General features: G+C 41.8%; 1 protein-coding gene across 1 annotated transcript; it reads left to right on the top strand.

The window, feature by feature from the left end:
• The first annotated feature begins 7108 nt into the window (after window positions 1-7108).
• On the top strand, window positions 7109-11469 carry LOC110724437 (outer envelope pore protein 24, chloroplastic-like). The gene is made up of 3 exons (XM_021903855.1): window positions 7109-7423; window positions 7848-8207; window positions 10971-11469. Exons 1-3 carry the CDS (start codon window positions 7214-7216, stop codon window positions 11049-11051), a joined length of 651 nt encoding a protein of 216 aa, XP_021759547.1. The 5' UTR covers window positions 7109-7213; the 3' UTR covers window positions 11052-11469.
• The last annotated feature ends 7147 nt before the right edge of the window (window positions 11470-18616 follow it).

Below are 18616 nucleotides of genomic sequence, written 5' to 3'. Positions count from 1 at the left end.
ATCCGGATGGATCAGGCTCCAAGCGAGCTTCATACGTTCTTCGCAGTCGGCCTCATTTTCTACAATCAGGCGGAGTTGTTCCTGTTCCAGCTCTTTCTTATGAGCAGCCTGATTGTTTGCAAGTTCAGTTAACAGCCGGCTGTTGTCCTTTCGGAGATTGAAATTTTCCTTGTCAGCATTCTCCAGGGCTTTAAGGTCAGTTTGAAGATTTTTGACCTAGCTCAAGCTCATCAACTCTCTTCAAGGCCGCCTCCCTAGCTTCAGCCGCCTTCTTCAGCAGTTCCTCCTGTTGCAATTTCCTTTGTTCAGCTTCCAAGTCATATGAAATGGCATTGAATTAGCAAACGTCAATAAGCTCAGATGCGCGCTTCTGAGCGTCTCTTACCTCCTCCTGCTTCTTGCGAAGAGGGATGCTAAGCCCATCAACTCTCAGCAGCGTCTGCAATATCAGCCAGGAAAAGTGTTAGGAAAGATCAAAAACAAAGTACTTGCATCCGGTAAAAAAGATTATTGCTTAAACATAGGCCATCCGGTTTATGTACCTCAGCAAGGAGAGAAGTGATCTGGTCAAGATTGACCGTGTGCACAGCCGGCACAGCTTCTCTCTCAAACCGAGTGATGGTCTTGACCATCCTCTTAGCATATTGCTAGTAGTTTGGACGGCTGGAGGTTGTATCTGCAAGCATAGAATCATCTGTAAGGTATTGGGCATATGCCTCGCCAATATCCAGGCGGTGTCCAGAAGAATCCCCGGATTGGCTTGCTTGGGTTTTTACTCTCATGTGCCCAAGCGGCCAGGGGGGATCAAAGGCAGAAGTTTTACCTTTCTCGGACTGTGGGGTCAAAGCCCCCCCAGCCGCTAAAGAACCGGAGCCCGTCTGAGTACGAGCATCCGGTCTTGATGACTCCACCACCATTTCAAAGTGGGGAGTGAATTGCAGGCTCTTCCCTGCAGTTGTTGGCCTGTCCTTGTCAGGCGTCTTATGTTTCTGACCAGCAGTCGGGGCAGGAGCCGCCACCCTAGGCACTTTGGCGGCTGGCTTGGGAATATTCCCAGCCGGTCGTTTTTGCATACTCGCTACAGAGCGAGGTTTGGCTCCCGGCCTGAAAACAGTCACAATAGGATGCATCCGGTAAAAACCTTTGTAACAAGGTAAAAGGTACATCCGGCAAAAGAAGAAAAAACTGTTAACAGAAAGATGGTTAAGGAAAGACTACCCCGGCATTTTTGGCGGCCATCGCCGCCTCCTTCTCTTCTAGCTGCTTCTTCCTCAAGAGAATGGCAGAAGTAGCCGGTGTCTTCTCTGGTGGCACCATTCTTTTTGCTTCTTCTGCAAAACAAGAAAAGAAAATATGGTTAGAGATCATACAAAGCATACTCATCCGGGAAAGACATGATCAATCAGTGAACCAACCCTTGTTAAACATGGTGCTTAAGTTACAAAGGGACAAAAAACCCTCATCCTTAAACCAGTCCAGATGGGGCACCCAAAATTGGGGAACTATGATCTCACCCCCGTCATCCAGTGGGGCAGTTGTCTTCAGAAAGAGACCCTTCTGCATTATTTGGTCCCATGCCTCTCCCGGTACTCTAGGGAGAGCGCATTTTCTTCCCAGTAAGGCCGGGTGCTTATTGTATCTACGCAGCCGGCGGTTAAGTTGGGGGGAGGGGGAAGAGACGACATAAAATTTACTCTTCCAATTACTCCATTTGGACGGCTTGTCCAAAGTCATCATATACTCCGGAAGCGTGGTGAGATTGTACCACGCATTCCACCCACCCGGCGCTCTGCTTAAATAATGCATATGCGCAAATGCTTGCCAGCTTGGCTTGACACCCTACAGCTCGCAGGCGGCTATATATCCAAGAATGTTGACCCATGAATTAGGGGTCAACTGCCATACACCTAAGTCATACCCCTTTAGTATGGCTTTTATGCAGTGATGGAGGGGGAACCGGAGGCCGACTGTAAATGCCGCCTTGTAGCAACCGAAGTAGTTGTCGGCATTGTCCACGTCATCGGTCCAAACGACGCTTGCCTCTACAGGCGGGACAACCACTTCCCATCCCTCTCCAACCGACTTCTTCTGTAAAAAAGCAGGGAGTGTGGCGTTCAAAGTGACCACATCCCTGGCGGACATGGTCATATCAATTGGGTCGCCCTTAGCCGGTCATTTGTAGGCCTCTTCATCAATGGGAGCCGCCTCTTCAGAAGACTCATCAGGGCCAGGGCCGGACTCCTCATTATCAGCTGACCCCTCTCCGGATTCATCACCGGATCCCTCTCCAGATTCCTCAGCGTTGGAACCAGAGCTATCCAAAATACTGTCACCCGGTGTGCTAGGTGTATTCGGAGAATTTTGCGGAACCTCTTCATTAGGACCCATCTCAGCCGGTTCCTCGGCTTGCTCTTGATTTATAGAGTCAGCCGGATCAACGACTGGATCGTCGGACTGGTAGTCAGGGTCGATTGTCGTCACTCTGATCCGAGCCATTCTGTCCTGCACATGAATAGAGACGGTCGGATTCGATGTAGGTGAAGGTTGTTCCAAGCACCCCCAGACGGAAATCCCAGTCCTAGACTCAGCCGTTCCTGGTGACCGGCTGACCATAGTCGTAGGATGTGCCGTGTGTGCATTGGTGGAGTCCATATCCTAATACTATGCAACCGGAAATAAAAGAAAGTGACAAGTATGGGATGCAGGCGGTACCTTTGAAATGAGAAAGTTGAGAGTTGGCTTGAAGTCGCCTCAGACAGGGAACTCCGCGAAAGTGTTTAAAGCTGAAAAAGACAAAGTAAATACTTAGCCGGTTATTCATTAACTCGCCCAAAAACCCCCCAGACGGTTTTCAAAGAGGTGGGTCAGAAGTACCCCAAACGGCATAAGGCCGGATGGGGGTTCTTTGCAAACATTTGTAATGACTAGCTAGAATATTGTAAAGCTCTCTATGATACCCCAGACGGTATTTAGTGAGCTGGGTCAGAAGTACCCCAGACGGTATAAAGACCGGATGGGGGGTTATGACTTGCATTTTTGAAAAAGGATAGCTGGATTATTGTAAAGCTCTATAGGATACCCCAGACGGTGTTCAGCGAGCTAGGTCAAAAGTACCCCAGACAGTTTAAGACCGGATGGGGGGTTATGACTTGCATTATTGTAAAACTTAGCTAGATTAATTGTACAGTTCACTCAATAATACCCCAGACGGTATTCAGTAAGCTAGGTTAGAAGTACCCCCAAACGGTATAACACCGGATGGGGGATTGTGATAAGAATTGGCAAAGTAGTAAAAAGAATTGTGAGGCTCACTCCATGATACCCCAGACGGCATCAGGAAAGTTGGGTTAGAGATACCCCATCCGGTAAAGATGCCGGATGTGGGTGCTGCATCAGCATCTAGGGTCAACAAATACCTCAAACGGTAAAATACCGGATGAGCATATAGAAAGATCTGTTTCAAAAAGGCATGTTCAAACAATACCCAGACGGTGAGTCACCGGATGGGGGTGCATTGAACGCATCTTAAAATTTGAAAAGTCCTGAAAAAGACAAGGGTGATGACCCAACCGGCTTTAAAACCGGTTGGGGTTTTTGAAATCATTTCTTGATAAAAGCTCAGAAATACCCCAGGCGGTGTTAAAAGATAAGTTTATTTGGGAATGGATCAAAGACCCCCCATACGGTGTTAAACCGGATGGGGGTGTTTAGAATGCATTCTTAAAAATTGAAGACCCCTCAGACGAGGCTATGCCGGCTGAGGGAGAAGATTCAACACTGGGATATGGGTTAAAGGCCCCCCAGGCGGCAGGCAACCTGGATGGGGTGAAACGTTCAAAGTCCTCAAAAACGAAAGTTAAAAAGTAGAAAGGAAAGAACAGCCGGTACCTTAGAGATTGGAGAAAGAACACCCAACCGGTCGCCGGATGTGCTTGATTTGAAAATGCCGGATGCAAGGAACTTAGGAAATTATGCAACCGGTATCAGAGCTCTCTCTCAGAAAATTTTTGAAAAATTATGCAAAGTGTGGAGGAGAGAGAGAGTGTCTCTCATTTATAGAGAAGGAGCAGAAGGCGAAACGATGCCTTCTGCCCTAAAAACTTGAAATTTGAAAAAAGGAGGGAAGAAGACGAACCGTCTCCTCCCATGCGTCTGACACTTGTCACAGGTGACACATGGACATGCCACGTCACACCTGTTTCGGGGTTTTCTGATGTCCTGCGGGAGAGTTACAATTCCGAGACTAGAACCGGACGCCTAAACCTGCAAAATAACGGAGACTCCTGGGAGCTCCGCCTCCAACGGTCAAGTTAGTACTTGATTAAGGAGTAATTAATGCGGAAATTAAAGAGATTGGGTCTCTCTGGGTGAGAGTGTTTAATGTAGGTAATCTGCTTTGTTAGCGAGATCAGCCGGTTATTACTGTGTGTAATTAATGTGTTTCTTCGTTATGTTTCGTAATCCCCCTTAATGAGGATTAAGGGAGGTATTTATAACCTTGGGAAACGTGCCCATCCTAGGTTTAGGTTAACCTAGGGCCGATTGGGCTTCCCTCGGAAGTTGGGCCTGGGTGGCCGGTTTCCCCATTAGGCATGGAGTATGCCACATGTCATGACATAACAGGTCCAAGGTGGACGAATAAGCGCGTGCCACGTGGCAAGCCCTGACAGTTCCAACCGGGGGACACTTGGCAGGACCTGATTGGCCCACGTGGCGCATTCCGATTGGTGGGAGCAAAATCCCCTAATCAACACCTGTGAGGGGCAGATGTTTAGGGTAAAAATACCCTAAGACACGTGACCCTATAAAGGCTTGCCACGTGTCAAGCTTGCAACGGTCATCAAAGGCCCAATCCCTTTGCGACACGTGTCATTGTACCCTAATTGAGGTACAGCTCTCCCCTACTATAAATAGTAAGGGCAGACCTCATTAATGGGGATCGAATCATTTTCCACCAACCAACAAAACACAAATCCCCTTGCAAACGCTCTCAAATCGAGAAGCATTTATTGTCTTATTTCCTCATTAAGAAAGAGACTAACTTAATCTTCGGAGGCGGAACACCCCAGCCCCAGCCGAAGTATTCCGTTATTTGTGCAGGTACAGGCTAAGGAAGGAGCATACTAGGAAATTGTAACTCTCCCGTAGGACACATAAAAAACCCTCAAACACTAAGTAATTAATAATTAATAATTCATAATTAATAGGAAAAATTCACTTTAATAATCCCAACTATGTACGACTTACTTCTAATAATCCAAACTAAGGTTTACTATCTAATAATCTCAACTATGGGGTCAGTTTGCCTCCAATAGTCTCAGATGACCGGTAAGCTGGTAAGCAGATTATTTTTTTTTAATTACATGTGTCGCATTTTTATTAGTCTAGAAAAAAAAATTTAAAAACCCTCTTCCCAGCCACCCTACTCACCGGAAACTGCCATATTTCAGCTCTATTTCCCCTCCCCACCCCCAATTTCGGTCCTCTCCCTTCTTCTTCCCTCGATTCCGGCTCCATTCCCTTCCCCCACCCTCAAATTTGGCCCCATCCGTTCCCTTACCCCTGATTGCAGCGAGATTTTTTTTTCTCTCTCTCTTTACTGGCGGCTTGGAAGCGGTTTCATATGGGGGAAAGGATTTCAAAAGGGCGAGGGGTGGAAGGGGGGTGGTTTTGCAAGGGGGCAAGGTGGGCGGGAGGTGGTTTCGCGGAGGGCAGGTGGTGAGTTAAAGGCGGTTTCGGGGGTGGGGGGAAGGGAGGGAGTAGTTTCGGGGGTGGGCTGGGGAAGGGGATTGTCTTGGGTGGGGTGGGGGGAAGGGTGAGGTTTCCAGTGAGGTGACGGCGGATTCTGGCTAAGCTAGGGGGAAGGGGTGGCTGGTAGGGAGGAGAGGGTATTTTTTTAACCACTCACGTGATGCCACGTGTCAAAATAACCTGTTATATCAGGTTGATGATTGGTTGGGACTACTAGTGGCAAATTGACCCCATAGTTGAGATTATTAAATAATAAACATTAGTAGTAGAAGTAAATTGCTACTAGTTGGGATTAATAAAGTGTATTTTTCCTAATTAATAATCAATAATCAATAGTTGATAGTTAATAGTTAATAATTAATAATTAATAGTTATTCGTAATAGTTAGCAATTAATAGTTAACTGTCTGTTGTTAATAGTTAATAGTTAATAATTAATAATTGAAACTTAATAATAATAATAATAAATAACCATAACTATAACAATAGAAATTATTATAATGATAATAATAAATTATCATTTCTATTATTATCTATTATTATTAAAAATAACAAAAATCTACAAAGTCAATCAATTTACAAGAAATTAGTCGGAATCCGAGATACAATCTATTATTATTATTATTATTATTATTATTATTATTATTATTATTATTATTAATGAATAATTAAAATCATGTAAAATACAAAGATAATAAAAAATTCCCATTACCTTTAAAGGTAATTTTTATATAAAACAACTAGCCGCCAACAACCATATTTATCAAACATACTTATTAATAGCCAAAAGGCAAACAGCGAACATAAAAAGCCAATACAAACAGCTGATTAGACCAACATAGAGAAACAGCCAACAGCTTGTAGTCAATAAGTAATTGCCAAACAAGCCCTTTGTGTGCCATTTCCTCCCTTACTACCTTTTAAAGTTTGAGATAACTCATATAAATAAAGTTTGAAAAGTTTAACTCATTAAATTGTTTATTTACTTATCTACACTTATTAATGTTAGCTGACACTTTTATTGAACTCTTAAGAATAGTGTATTATTTGTTACATATTTTCCCTCATTAATGATACCAACTATTAATGTTGTGATTGTTCCAAAAAAAAAAAAAATATTGTAACTTAAACCAAACTGAAAGAGATTTTCAAACATGACTATTATGTGCGCGCATTGTAAACGTTAATCACCCTGCTTTTAATCTTGTAAAATTTGATCCCTAGACCATAAAAAGTGAGGTGAGGAATGACGACACTACATCACTACCTACTACCTACGTACCTCCTAAACCTCAAATTCTACATACGGAGTAGTATACTAGTATACACATACACATACGAATCTTGTTTTAACAGCAAAAGTCACACCAAAAACCCTGTCAAAATAGTCAATCATCGTCGTAAACAACCCTCATTTACCAGTAATACACAGAGAAAACGAGGGTCAGACCATTCATTGAGAGATGAAGGCATCTTTAAAGGGCAAATACGAGTACGAAACAGACAAAGCCGCCACCTCCGCCACTTCCACCCTCGCTTTTCCTGTCGGCGACTTCAAACTTCGTGCTTCCGTCACTGACGCCACCTTCGTCAAAGGTCCCTCCTTCAATGGCCTCGGCCTCTCCCTCGAAAAACCCGGCTTCTTTATTGTCGACTATAATGTTCCCAAGAAGGTTTGCTTTTGCTATTTTACCATCAATTTCTTAATTGTTTGTTCAATTGCTTGAATTTCACGCTGAATTTTTGTGGGTTTCATTTTGTTTTTTTGTAGGATTTTCGGTTTCAGTTCATTAATTCTGTTAGGGTTTTAGAGAAGCCGTTGAATATGACTTATATTCATAATTACCCTCAATTTCTTAATTCTTTGTTCAATTGCTTGAATTTCACGCTGAATTTCTGTGGGTTTCATTTTGTTTCTTTGTTTGTTTGTATGATTTTCGGTTTCAGTTCATGAATTCTGTTAGGGTTTTAGAGAAGCCATTGAATATGACTTATATTCATAATTACCCTCAATTTCTTAATTGTTTGTTCAATTGCTTGAAATTTACGCTGAATTTTTGTGGGTTTCATTTTGTTTCTTTGTTTGTTTGTTTGTAGGATTTTCGGTTTCAGTTCATGAACTCTGTTAGCGTTTTAGAGAAGCGATTGAATATGACTTATATTCATAATAAGAATGATAATCGGACTTTGTTGGATGGAACTTTGGTGTTGGATTCTAGTAACAAGGTTTCTGCTAATCATATGTTGGGTTCAAGAAATGGGAAATTGAGGTATACTTATGTTCATAAAGGGGTTACTACTTTCGAGCCCAGTTACGATTTGGGGAAGAATTCATGGGATTTTGCTTTGTCTAGGAGGGTTTATGGTGATGATGTTCTTAAGGCTTCTTATCAAACCTCCAATCAGATTCTTGGGCTAGATTGGTCCAGGAATTCCAAAACAAATGGATGTTTTAAGGTAAATTTAGCTCTATGTTGATTAGTCTTTTCGTCTTTTCGAGATTATATAAAGCTTTTTATTTGCCTTGATTGCTATACTCATTTGCTTTGTTGAGAATTTTGCTATGTTCTTATTTTATGTTGTTGATTTGTTGATGGTTTTGTTGGGGGTGGTTGTGTTTGGTGTGGGAAGTCATGTAAAAGATTTTGAGCATAATTATGAATACTGACTTGTTGAGTGCTGTTGAAACGTTGTTGTGCATTTCTTGCATTGTTTTCCATTAACCTTGTAACCTTCTAAGAAAATTTAGTAGAAAACATGCTATTGCTTTCTTTAGAATTATATGAGTAATTTAGGAAATGTATGATGATATAAAATAAAAATAATATTATTACCTTGATCTGGATGTATTTTTTTTATTTAAAACATGGATTGCTTTTTTAAAAAAATCGCTTTGACGAAACTATCAATGATAGTGCAAAAAATTCCTATAGTAACAAAGTAAGTCATATATGAAGCTGCATGTAAAACCTACTCGCCACCTCTCTCCTTTTCCCCTGGGGCATGAAGCCGCACGTAAAACCTACTCCCCACCTCTCTCCTCTTCCCCTGGGGCTCCTATCTTTCAGTCTTCATTTCAATGCACTGCCTTTTATTATCATTCTTGTTTGACAATTGTGGTGGTGGAAGACTCTTTCCCTCCTTCGACCCCCCTTCCTCCCCGCGCATGTGTTACTCCTTTTCCTTCCTTTCTTCTTTCTCTTCTTTGTGCAGCCAAGACCTTCTCCCCTTGCCTATTCCCTTAATATTGTCCTCAACCATCACTATCTGGAACGTGTGTTTGTTAATGGGATAGAGTTAGTTCACTTAGTTGGCAACTATTTAGCTAAGAGGCTTAATTTCTCCTTATTGCCCACTGAGTGCCCCGCTTTTATTAGTATGACTGTTCTAACAAGCCACTGCTTCCACCTTTTGTTATTGTGAAGGCAGAAGATACTTCCCTTGATTTCTTTTTGTATTAGCATATTGCTCACTGTTAGATGCTAAATTGTTACTTGTTAGCCCTGATACTCCCTTCACCTAGATATTGATTTTTGCTGTCTTGAGATCTGTCTTTGACTTGTATATTTCATTAAGTGTTTTAAAACAATGATAACCATAATTCTTGGAATCTAGGCAATTATATTAAATTAAAGATTAATTTTATATGTTTTGAATTAATTTGTGTATGATACATTGACTTTTGCACTACTCGTGTCTTACTTTGCCATATTTCTACTAAAGTAAATTAAATGTTCTTTGTAAACTAATATTGGGTTTATCTCAGTGTATAAATTTTAACATTTTTTTTTGGTTATTATTATTAATAATATTGTTATTATTACGATGATTATTATTATAATAATTCTTGTTATTGTTAAACTTTATAATCTCTACTTTTAGAGTATTAGAAATATAAATTTTCATAGTTATACTCTGGATACGTAAAAATCAATATTGAACACTTAAAATGGAGGAGATATAATTTAATGGCCAATGTTAGAAACCATTTTGTTACTCTTTTGTATAAAAAGGTAATCTATAAACGAATTGTTTTTTTTTTTTTTCTTTTTCACTGAGTACAAAGACTACCAACAACTCTGTACTAAAAGACCCTCAAATGAGTATTGCGTTTGATTTTCAATTTTTCAGTGTCCTCAACCTCAAATCTGTTGATAGGCATAATTTGATAAGTTTTGTGCTTTTTATATTTAGACCCTCTGTCCTCTTCTCCCTAATATGCTTTTTGAGGTGGAAGGTTTTTTTATTAAAAAAAAAAAAAAAAAAAAAAACTGTCTGTTACCCCAATATTAGTTTTAGAAAACACATGACTTGCTTTAGTAGAATTAATATTTCCTTAGATTAGTTTGATACTCTCAATATAAATACTAAACATTGTGACTGAAAAGTATAAGGATTAACAACTACGAGTAATAGATTTTTTTACAAAAAACAAAAAAACGATTTGTAAATTGCATTGAGACTTGAGACTCACTGAGAATATACTCTCAATGTATATGTTTTTTGTAAACTAAAAATTAATTGTTTTTGGTCTCAATTTGCAATTAAATTTATTATATTGGTCTGAAAAAATATATACAACTGTTCGTTGTAAACTTTCCTCCATTTTTTTGTTAGCTGGTCAAAGATTTGTGTGGCAAATGTGCAAGTCAGTGTAACAACCAAGGAATAATAATTCATGCTTGGTAACAACTATAAAAATGTGGTTTAGAGCATGGCTTATCAAATCGCTAAATGGCCAATAAACCTATACTTCATTCTGCCAGTATATGCACTAATGCACACTGCAAACAGATATAAATAAGGATGCATTAGGAACTTTTGCAAATTGCATTTTCTTTGGATGAATAAGAAAACTATTCTATACAGACTACTAACTAAAGAAACAAGCCTATCATTAATAGTAGGAAATGCTACTTTGTAGGCCTTCAAGGTAGAAGCACTGAACAATAACTATGACTCAAATTGGCTTCTTAACATTGTGGACTGTAAAGTGTTGGTGATATGTTGAGGTCTATGATGTGGGACTTGACCTCTGATGACTCGTGTCCAGTGTATCTTTTTGCCTGCCTTTTAGTGAAGATTTAATGACCATGAGTTGGTGCTGTACTGCTGTGTCTGTATTCGTCACTACTATTTCATAATTTACAGTTCTGATATGGATCTTATATACGGTAGTTATATGCTGCTCATCACTCATGTTCTTTTTTTCTCTTCCAGATTTCAGCAATCTTCAAATTGGCTGAGGAATCTAAAATGCCTAAGTTGATGGCAGAGAGTACATGGAATCTTGAATTGTGATTTATTCTTGGTAGCATCATGCTTACCTTTTTTTTTTCCTTTTTGTGCGACAAACAGCAATTTTCTGTAATTGTCTCCGAGAATCCTATTTCTAGAAATGGAGCTCATTGCCATATGCGTTCGTTACTCTCAAACAGGGTAGTGAATTGGAAAATGTCTACTTAACTCACGGTAGTAATAGATTGATGTTTTCTTGTTCACTACTTTTGGCTAGCAGCTAGGATATCCCTGTCAAAGTATGATTTAGTTTTGCAGTGGCTGGAGAGTTTGATGACTGATTATGTTGGCTCTAGCATAATTCGATCAACTGCATGGCAAATGGCAATCTAGCTAAAAATTATTACTACTCTGCTTTGTACTCCCTTGTCACTTAAACATTGATCCATTTGACTTTTCATGATCTCAAATTGTTTTGTCATCCTCGTCACTTGAATATTGTCTTATTTGACTTTTTATGATCTCAATTGTACGTGTTATTTGTGGATATCTCCAATTTAGCACGCAAAATTTAATAAAAGTTGGCTTAAACAAAACTAATAAGATTTCATATAATTATACGTAGTATTATTTACTATAGATAGTTTCCCCTTCTTCCCCCCCCCCCCCCTCCTCTTCTCTTTTTGACCCCTTCTTTATTTTGTCCGTGTTTGTTATTAGCTTTGGTAAAACTATGTTGTTTGAGTGTATTAAGTTCCCTTATGCTATGATATATTCAAGTTCAATAATTTGAAACTAGTATAGGGCAAGTTGTTTCATAAGTAAAAGATTTGTTCAGGATCGAAAAAGAAGTTAGTTTTTCTGTTATACTCAGATGAATCAAACAAGTATTATCTTAATAATAGCTATAGTAGATTGGCAACCATGGTAAAGGAGGGGGAAGAACAAGGATGAGCTATCTTGGTGACAAAAAGAGCAACAACAACACTACTACAGTGGTGGTGGTGAGTCTGAGTCATTAGCAAATTTGCAATGGCTAAAGGCCTCAGTGATGGCATCAAGAGGAGCGAAGAAGGGAAGAGGAATTTGAGAGAAAGTGGAGGAAATTTATGCAGCTTTGGCACGGCATTTGCTGGTGGTTCTCGATGGTATGGACAGTGGAGGTGGTGGTTTGCATGTACTTGTATCATATATTGTGAGATCTAATCATTTACTCATCTACCTTCATAATAGTACACCAATTACAATTCAATCCTAAAATTTATCTTCAATGACCATTACCTCGTGCAAAACAACTAAATTTGCAATTGCATATCTAATACGCACGAGACAAGCCTGACCTCTATCAAGAGAGAATTTGATTCACAAGGGTCTACCTTGATGCTAGATCGTTCTTATTACTAATATTTGATTGATTATTATAGTTAATTAAGCATTCCCACTCAATTTGAGATACCCTTTTTCAGTTCTTACCTATTCAATGTAATCCTGATCCTAAAACAGGGTTGCTTTCAGTAGACTATTGGGTGCATCGTGCATGGGACTTTTCTTCAAACTAAGCTTATTTGGCAAAATAATTTGCAAAGAGGTTGTGTGACAAAACTATTTACCACACTAAGTTTTGGGATTTGTTAAACATCGCCCACAAATTACTACATAAAGCCCACAAAATTCACTTGGTTTCCCAAAATTGCCCTTGACCTTAAAAAAAAAAACACTCACACTCTCATCACTCACACTCTCATTGCTCATCTTCTTTCAACCTCTCTAAAAAAAAATATTCAAAATAACGGCGATGTCGAGGCGGCAAGGCAAGGAAATGGCGGCGGCGGCGGAGGGAAGGATGTCCCAAGGAGGAAAGGTATATTTTGTTTTAAAAAAAAAAAAAAAAGGGGAAAACCGCCGTGAACGCGGTGGGGCGCCCTGGCTGGACGCCCAGCCGGCGGTGGTGGCGCCAGATGCAGACGCCGCCACCAGTTGGCTGGCGCCTGGGCTGGACGCCACCGCCACGGTTGTGGCGTTTAGTCTAAGCGCCGCAGCCGTGGCTGTGGCGTCCAGCCCAGGCGCCAGCCAACTGGTGGCGGCGTCTGCATCTGGCGCCACCACCGCCGGCTGGGCGTCCAGCCAGGGCGCCCCCCCCCCATTTTTTTTTTTATTTTTTTTTTAATTTTTTTAAAAAATTGTTTTTAATTTTTTTTTTTTTTTTTTTTTTTTTTTTGTAATATAATTTTGAATTGTTTTTATATTTTGTTGTTTATTTTTATAAATTTTTTCAATTTCGTTGTATTTTTTCTACGTTTATATTTTGTTTACTATTATTTGTATGTTTTTAGTGTATTTGATTTGCGATGATGATTATTTATCGTATAAATTTTTGTATGTTTATATATTTTAAAATTTTGTGTAGGGTCGTCATGGTGGGGGGAAGAATATAGAGCTTCTTAGTAGAAGTTATTCAGTGGAGAGGTCGGGGCATAGACATGTCAGATCCCGTGGTATTTCGGCCTCAGTTCGTAGAGAACGGATCCACCGTCGGGATGAGGATGACGATGACGATGATGATGCTGAGGAGGGTGACCAGGAGGAGGAGCAGGAGGAGGGCGCAGATGAGGATGAGGATGTGGACGATGGCAGTGGACCGTATGATGATTACGGTCCATTCAGTCAGAGGGTTGATGACATGTACGAGACGCATATGGTGGAGGTGCGTAAGGGTAGGAGTGGTAGGTTTGTTAGTAGATCTGGCACATCATCTGCGTCCACTGTCTCTGGGGCAAGCAGGAAACGGTCGAGGGCGGGTAATGATTCTTGGGTTGTTAGGAGTGAGGTGCCCGGTGGGCCTGTTGACGGGAGTGTGATTCCTAGCTTTCTAGGACACATAGCTTCCCGTATTTGGGAGGACCAGGAGAGGCCTTCAGTTACGGGGTTGTTGAAATGTCATACCCGGGAAAAGACTTGTAGTTTTTTGCGTACATGGGCTGAGGCCTGGCCGGCTGAGAGCGAGATGTTCGAGCGACTGGAGGGCACTGGGGTGAAGCACGTTCCTGCCACCATGCACGATAAGATTGACAGTACGCTGATCACGGCTTTCATTGAGCGATGGCAGCCGGATACAAACTCTTTTCACCTTCCGTTCGGTGAGATGACGATCATGTTACATGACGTCGAGGCCATTCTGGGGATTCGTGTTGAGGGTAAACGACTTTGTGCTGTGGCTGATGCGGATCAGGCAGATTCGCTGGCGGAGTTGTTGGCGGTGGACAGGGCTGCACTGTACACCGAGGCGCTAGGTGTTTGGGAACACGGAGGTGTGAAGATCGCATCCGTGTTGCAGCGGTGTTTGTACCCGAGTGCACGTAGGACGCCCGACGCACAACTGAGTGCTTATGTTTTTCTACTCCTCGGATGTACCTTGTTTCCGGATAAGAGCGGCGGAAACAAGCTCAGGCCACGCGACATCGTAGAGGCGTGTGACCCCGACAGTGTAGGCCAGTTTTCCTGGGGATCGGCTACGTTGGCGTATTTGTATCGCCAACTAGGATTTGCGAGTCGGGCTGACGCGGCAGGTATCACTGGGTGTCTGACTCTATTGCAGACTTGGATATACGAGTACTTTCCTGCATTGCGACCACATCGTGACCCAGTTCCTATTGATGAGGGGATGCCGCGTGCTTGTGCGTGGAGTCCGCGCTCGGAGAAGAAGTCCGTTGACCGCCTCCGATCGATACGGTTATTGCTGGACAGGCTGTCCCCCTTAGAGGTAACGTTTATTTATAGAGTCTACATTTTATTATTTGCACAAATTATATTCATGTTATTATATTTTATATGTTGTAATTGTACAGGTGAACTGGATGTCTTTCGGCCCGAACCCTAGTGTTAGGGTACCCAGGACCCTGTACACGGGACTCATTCAGTATCGTGACATCGTCGAAGCGTACATGCCCCAGCGTTGTCTTCGCCAGCTTGGATTTGTCCAAGTTGTCCCTCCTCCCCCGGCGTGCCCGATGAAGGCGGTCCGACCTGCATCGTCGAGGGAGTACGTCGTGGAATGGCCGGATATCATGACCGGGACGTGGGACCAGTTTCCGATGGTGGCTCGATTATGGACAGCGGAGTTGCAGCGGCCACCCTCTGGGGTTACTCCCATGTGTGACCATTACTACATGGAATGGTTCAACCGGTATTCGCACCCGAGGTTGATCGCTGATCTCGACCACAGCGATGATGATTATGTGCCACCGCCTACTGCCACGGAAGCGGTATGTCTTTTATTATATTTATTCTTTTAATTAAGTTTTATTTGTTGTTATTGTATTTCATCTTCTGTTTTTTGTTGTATGCAGTGGATGGGAAAGATAATGCAAGACGTTCAGAAACTCTCTCTTGAGAAGGACAGCATGAGTGCAACAGGGAGAGCTGTTGTTGATAGTCTGGAACAGACCCTTGCGCAGTGGGAGTCGTCGTCGAGGAGGGATTACTGATGGTTATTGTATTTTATTTATAGAGCATTATGTTGGACATTATGTTGTAAAATTGTAACATTTTAGATTGTTCTTTTAGCTTCCAACTTAAACATATTATCAGTGCTGTTTTTAAATTTTGATATAACCGTTCGTGGATCCGCGCAACTTACCCATGCAACATATAGAATGCAGTAAGCAATACAATATAAAATATTAATGTTCTCATTAAAAGAGCAACGTACAAATAAGATTACAAATAAAGAATGTAAACAAGAAAAACTAAAATGCAGCTAGGGTGTTCCATTCGTGGATCCGGTCATTATATAGCGCATCCCAACCCTCTACGCTCGCTGTGCGAATGTTGTACCACCGAGGTATAATCGGTGGCACCGGAAAATCGGTTGACATGTCTAGTCGGATGAAATGTCTGTATGACGACCCAAGAAACGCAATAGCTAGCTCTCTGACCGGTGTGGTGACAGTCTCACGCGACCGCCAAGGGAGAACCGTGGTACAAGGATAATAAGCTTGACTATGCACTCCCAGGCCGAAATGCATGACTGCGCATTTGTAAATGTTTGCAACGGCAAACAGATCTAGGGGCGCGTCAAAATAATGATTTTCGCCGCAAGGTCCACCTCCCCACCGGATACGCCGGAGAGCGCCATCCAAGTCATCTTGGTACACATGACGATAAACATTTCGGTTAGAGGCAATTTCGTTGTACATCAACTCACGCACCAAACCGTAGTTGTCTTCGCCCATTTGAAAAACATCAGCCACGACCCGGAATCCGCAGTTACCATCTCCGATTACATCATTCCACCCTTCCACGTACGACATGATGATCGCAGGTATCCTTTCCTTGTACGGAAACTGATCAACATCGTTTCTTCCTATTCACCAAATAATTAATTATAGACAGTTAAGAAGACAGGAGTAACACTTTAAAACTATGTGCAATAAAAACAACCAAAACGTACCAGTTCTCAGGGGCATATTCACAGACGATGAAGATTGACTACGACTAGATGACGATGTCCGACCACGAGAACGACCACGACCAAGACCACGGATATACTCAAACGCACTCCTGTTCCGCCGTTGTCGACCTCGAGGACGGTCAACTCCTTCGGGTTCCTCATAATCTAAGTTAGACGGGTGGAACATGTCATGAAGCACATGAGTAGCGTCACGAATAATAGAAGGATGGCTGGAGGACACTCGGTCGTACATCGAACGGAACTGCTCCAACTCTTCCTGTTCACGGTCGACCGTTTGATTGTCTGCATGCTCACCAATAACAAGCGTCCTCCAGAATGAATGGACCTGATCAACATGTAACGACGCCCTTTCTTCTGTAATAACGCGATGAATGGTGCATGCGCAAGGTAATCCATGAGTTACTGAAATAGTACACCCACACCGAGTATACACTTCGTCAGCCAAGTCCCTCACCCTGTTCAGCTCAGTGAGAATCAACCCCAAGCAGTAGTGCGACACACGACCATGGAGAATCTTAAATATAAAATGGCTATACATCGTACCATGTCGTCGTCTGGAGTCCTCTAGAGAGTTCCTGATGTCATTCTTCTGAGTTTCAATTGACTTGTTCAGTCTAGCAAACAGTGTATCCAAAGCAGCGGTCGATGAATCAATCCAGTCCTTGGTAGCTCTATGAGCGCTCTCAACTCTACATGTTGTAGTGTTCCCAAAATGAAGTACCTGGTTTGTCCAATATTTGACAAACTTTTCCCTATGAGGGACCCATTGATGCATCACATAGTCCACCAGTGCCGGACACCACTGGTACGAATCCCTGAAGTTAGCCAATGCTCGCTCATACGCTTCCTCTGTGGTAGCCTGTAGGATCTTCCGCCACTTACCATTCACCAATCTCTCTGCCATTTCCAAATTCTTCTTGAAAAGGTTGTAGGCTTTCACTTTCACGCAGTTGTTGATGTGCCATGTGCACAATAAGTGGTTCGATTCGGGAAACAGCTCTGCTATGGGGGCAAAGAGACCTCCCTCACAGTCGCTGACGATGGCTGCTGGATGAACATTAGGCCCGATGTAGTTTCTTAGCTTCTCCAAAACCCAATAATAACTTGGAGCCGTCTCATCCCTGATGATTGCATGACCAATCAGAAAGTGCTGGTTCGTTGGAGCCATCCCAACCATCTCAACCAGAGGGAACTTGTACTTGTTTGTCTTGTACGTTGAGTCGATCAAAATCACAAATGGCCAAGACTTGATCATATCAGCACAATCAGGATGCACAAGGAAAAGATGAGTCACCTCCGCTGTATCTTCATCAGAATCAAACCAGAACAGGTAACCACGTGATTGTGCCTGGTGTAGCAGCTGCTGTATAGGGTTCCTTCCCTCTGACCGTTCAAACCTGAGTTGCTGTCTGACGTTGTAGATGTGTCTTCGGTTTGGATGGTCTTCTGGAAATTTCTCTAACACAGATGCTAATATTTTAGCAGGCTTCACTTGAGCATCACTCATTTCTTTCACAACTAGTTTCGCAGCAGGACTTAAGCCGCTCAGTTGTCGATGACCCTCTTCATATACTATCATCTCATGGTTGTGATACCCCCATTTAGAGTAACCTATCACTTCCCAACCATCACGACTCCGTAGTTGTCGAACCTTTACTCTGAACTCACACCCACAACCTTTCCGCTTTGTGTCAAACCGAGTGGCTGTACGAAAATCTCTTTCTTCTCTTTTGCGATAACGGTCACATCTCAAAATGCGATCCATTCTACCATCTCGTTGAGATTTATGAGTTGCTACTACCAAGCAAAATCCAGCTGCAATTGCAACCTGTTTTGCCCAATCAATCGCCTGTTGAGCTTCTTCGAATGGACCATCATGTCCAAATATCTCACTGTAATCATTTCCGTCTCCACCATATTCCTGCATCAATTATATATTACAATAAATACATTTAACGGATAATACATTTAATTTCTATATTTCCACATAATTAACACAAAAAAAAACATAATTATATATAATCAAACTTAATTTTTATAAAAACCCAATTCGAATTTTCAAACTAAATTTAAAAATATACCATTTCGAATTTTCAAATTTAATTTTAAAAAAACCTATTTCGAATTTTCAAATTTAATTTACAAAAAACCCATTTCG

The sequence above is a fragment of the Chenopodium quinoa genome, unplaced genomic scaffold (genome assembly GCF_001683475.1).
Source record: "Chenopodium quinoa cultivar QQ74 unplaced genomic scaffold, ASM168347v1, whole genome shotgun sequence".
In the NCBI taxonomy this organism is placed as follows: Eukaryota; Viridiplantae; Streptophyta; class Magnoliopsida; order Caryophyllales; family Amaranthaceae; genus Chenopodium; species Chenopodium quinoa.
This window is presented reverse-complemented; position numbering and strand designations above follow the sequence as displayed.

Coding starts and splice junctions, on each gene's coding strand:
- LOC110724437 (XM_021903855.1), top strand. CDS start 7,214: ATGAAGGCATCTTTAAAGGGCAAATACGAGTACGAAACAGACAAAGCC. Junction 7,424..7,847: donor ACTATAATGTTCCCAAGAAG/GTTTGCTTTTGC, acceptor GTTTGTTTGTAG/GATTTTCGGTTTCAGTTCAT. Junction 8,208..10,970: donor AAACAAATGGATGTTTTAAG/GTAAATTTAGCT, acceptor TTTCTCTTCCAG/ATTTCAGCAATCTTCAAATT.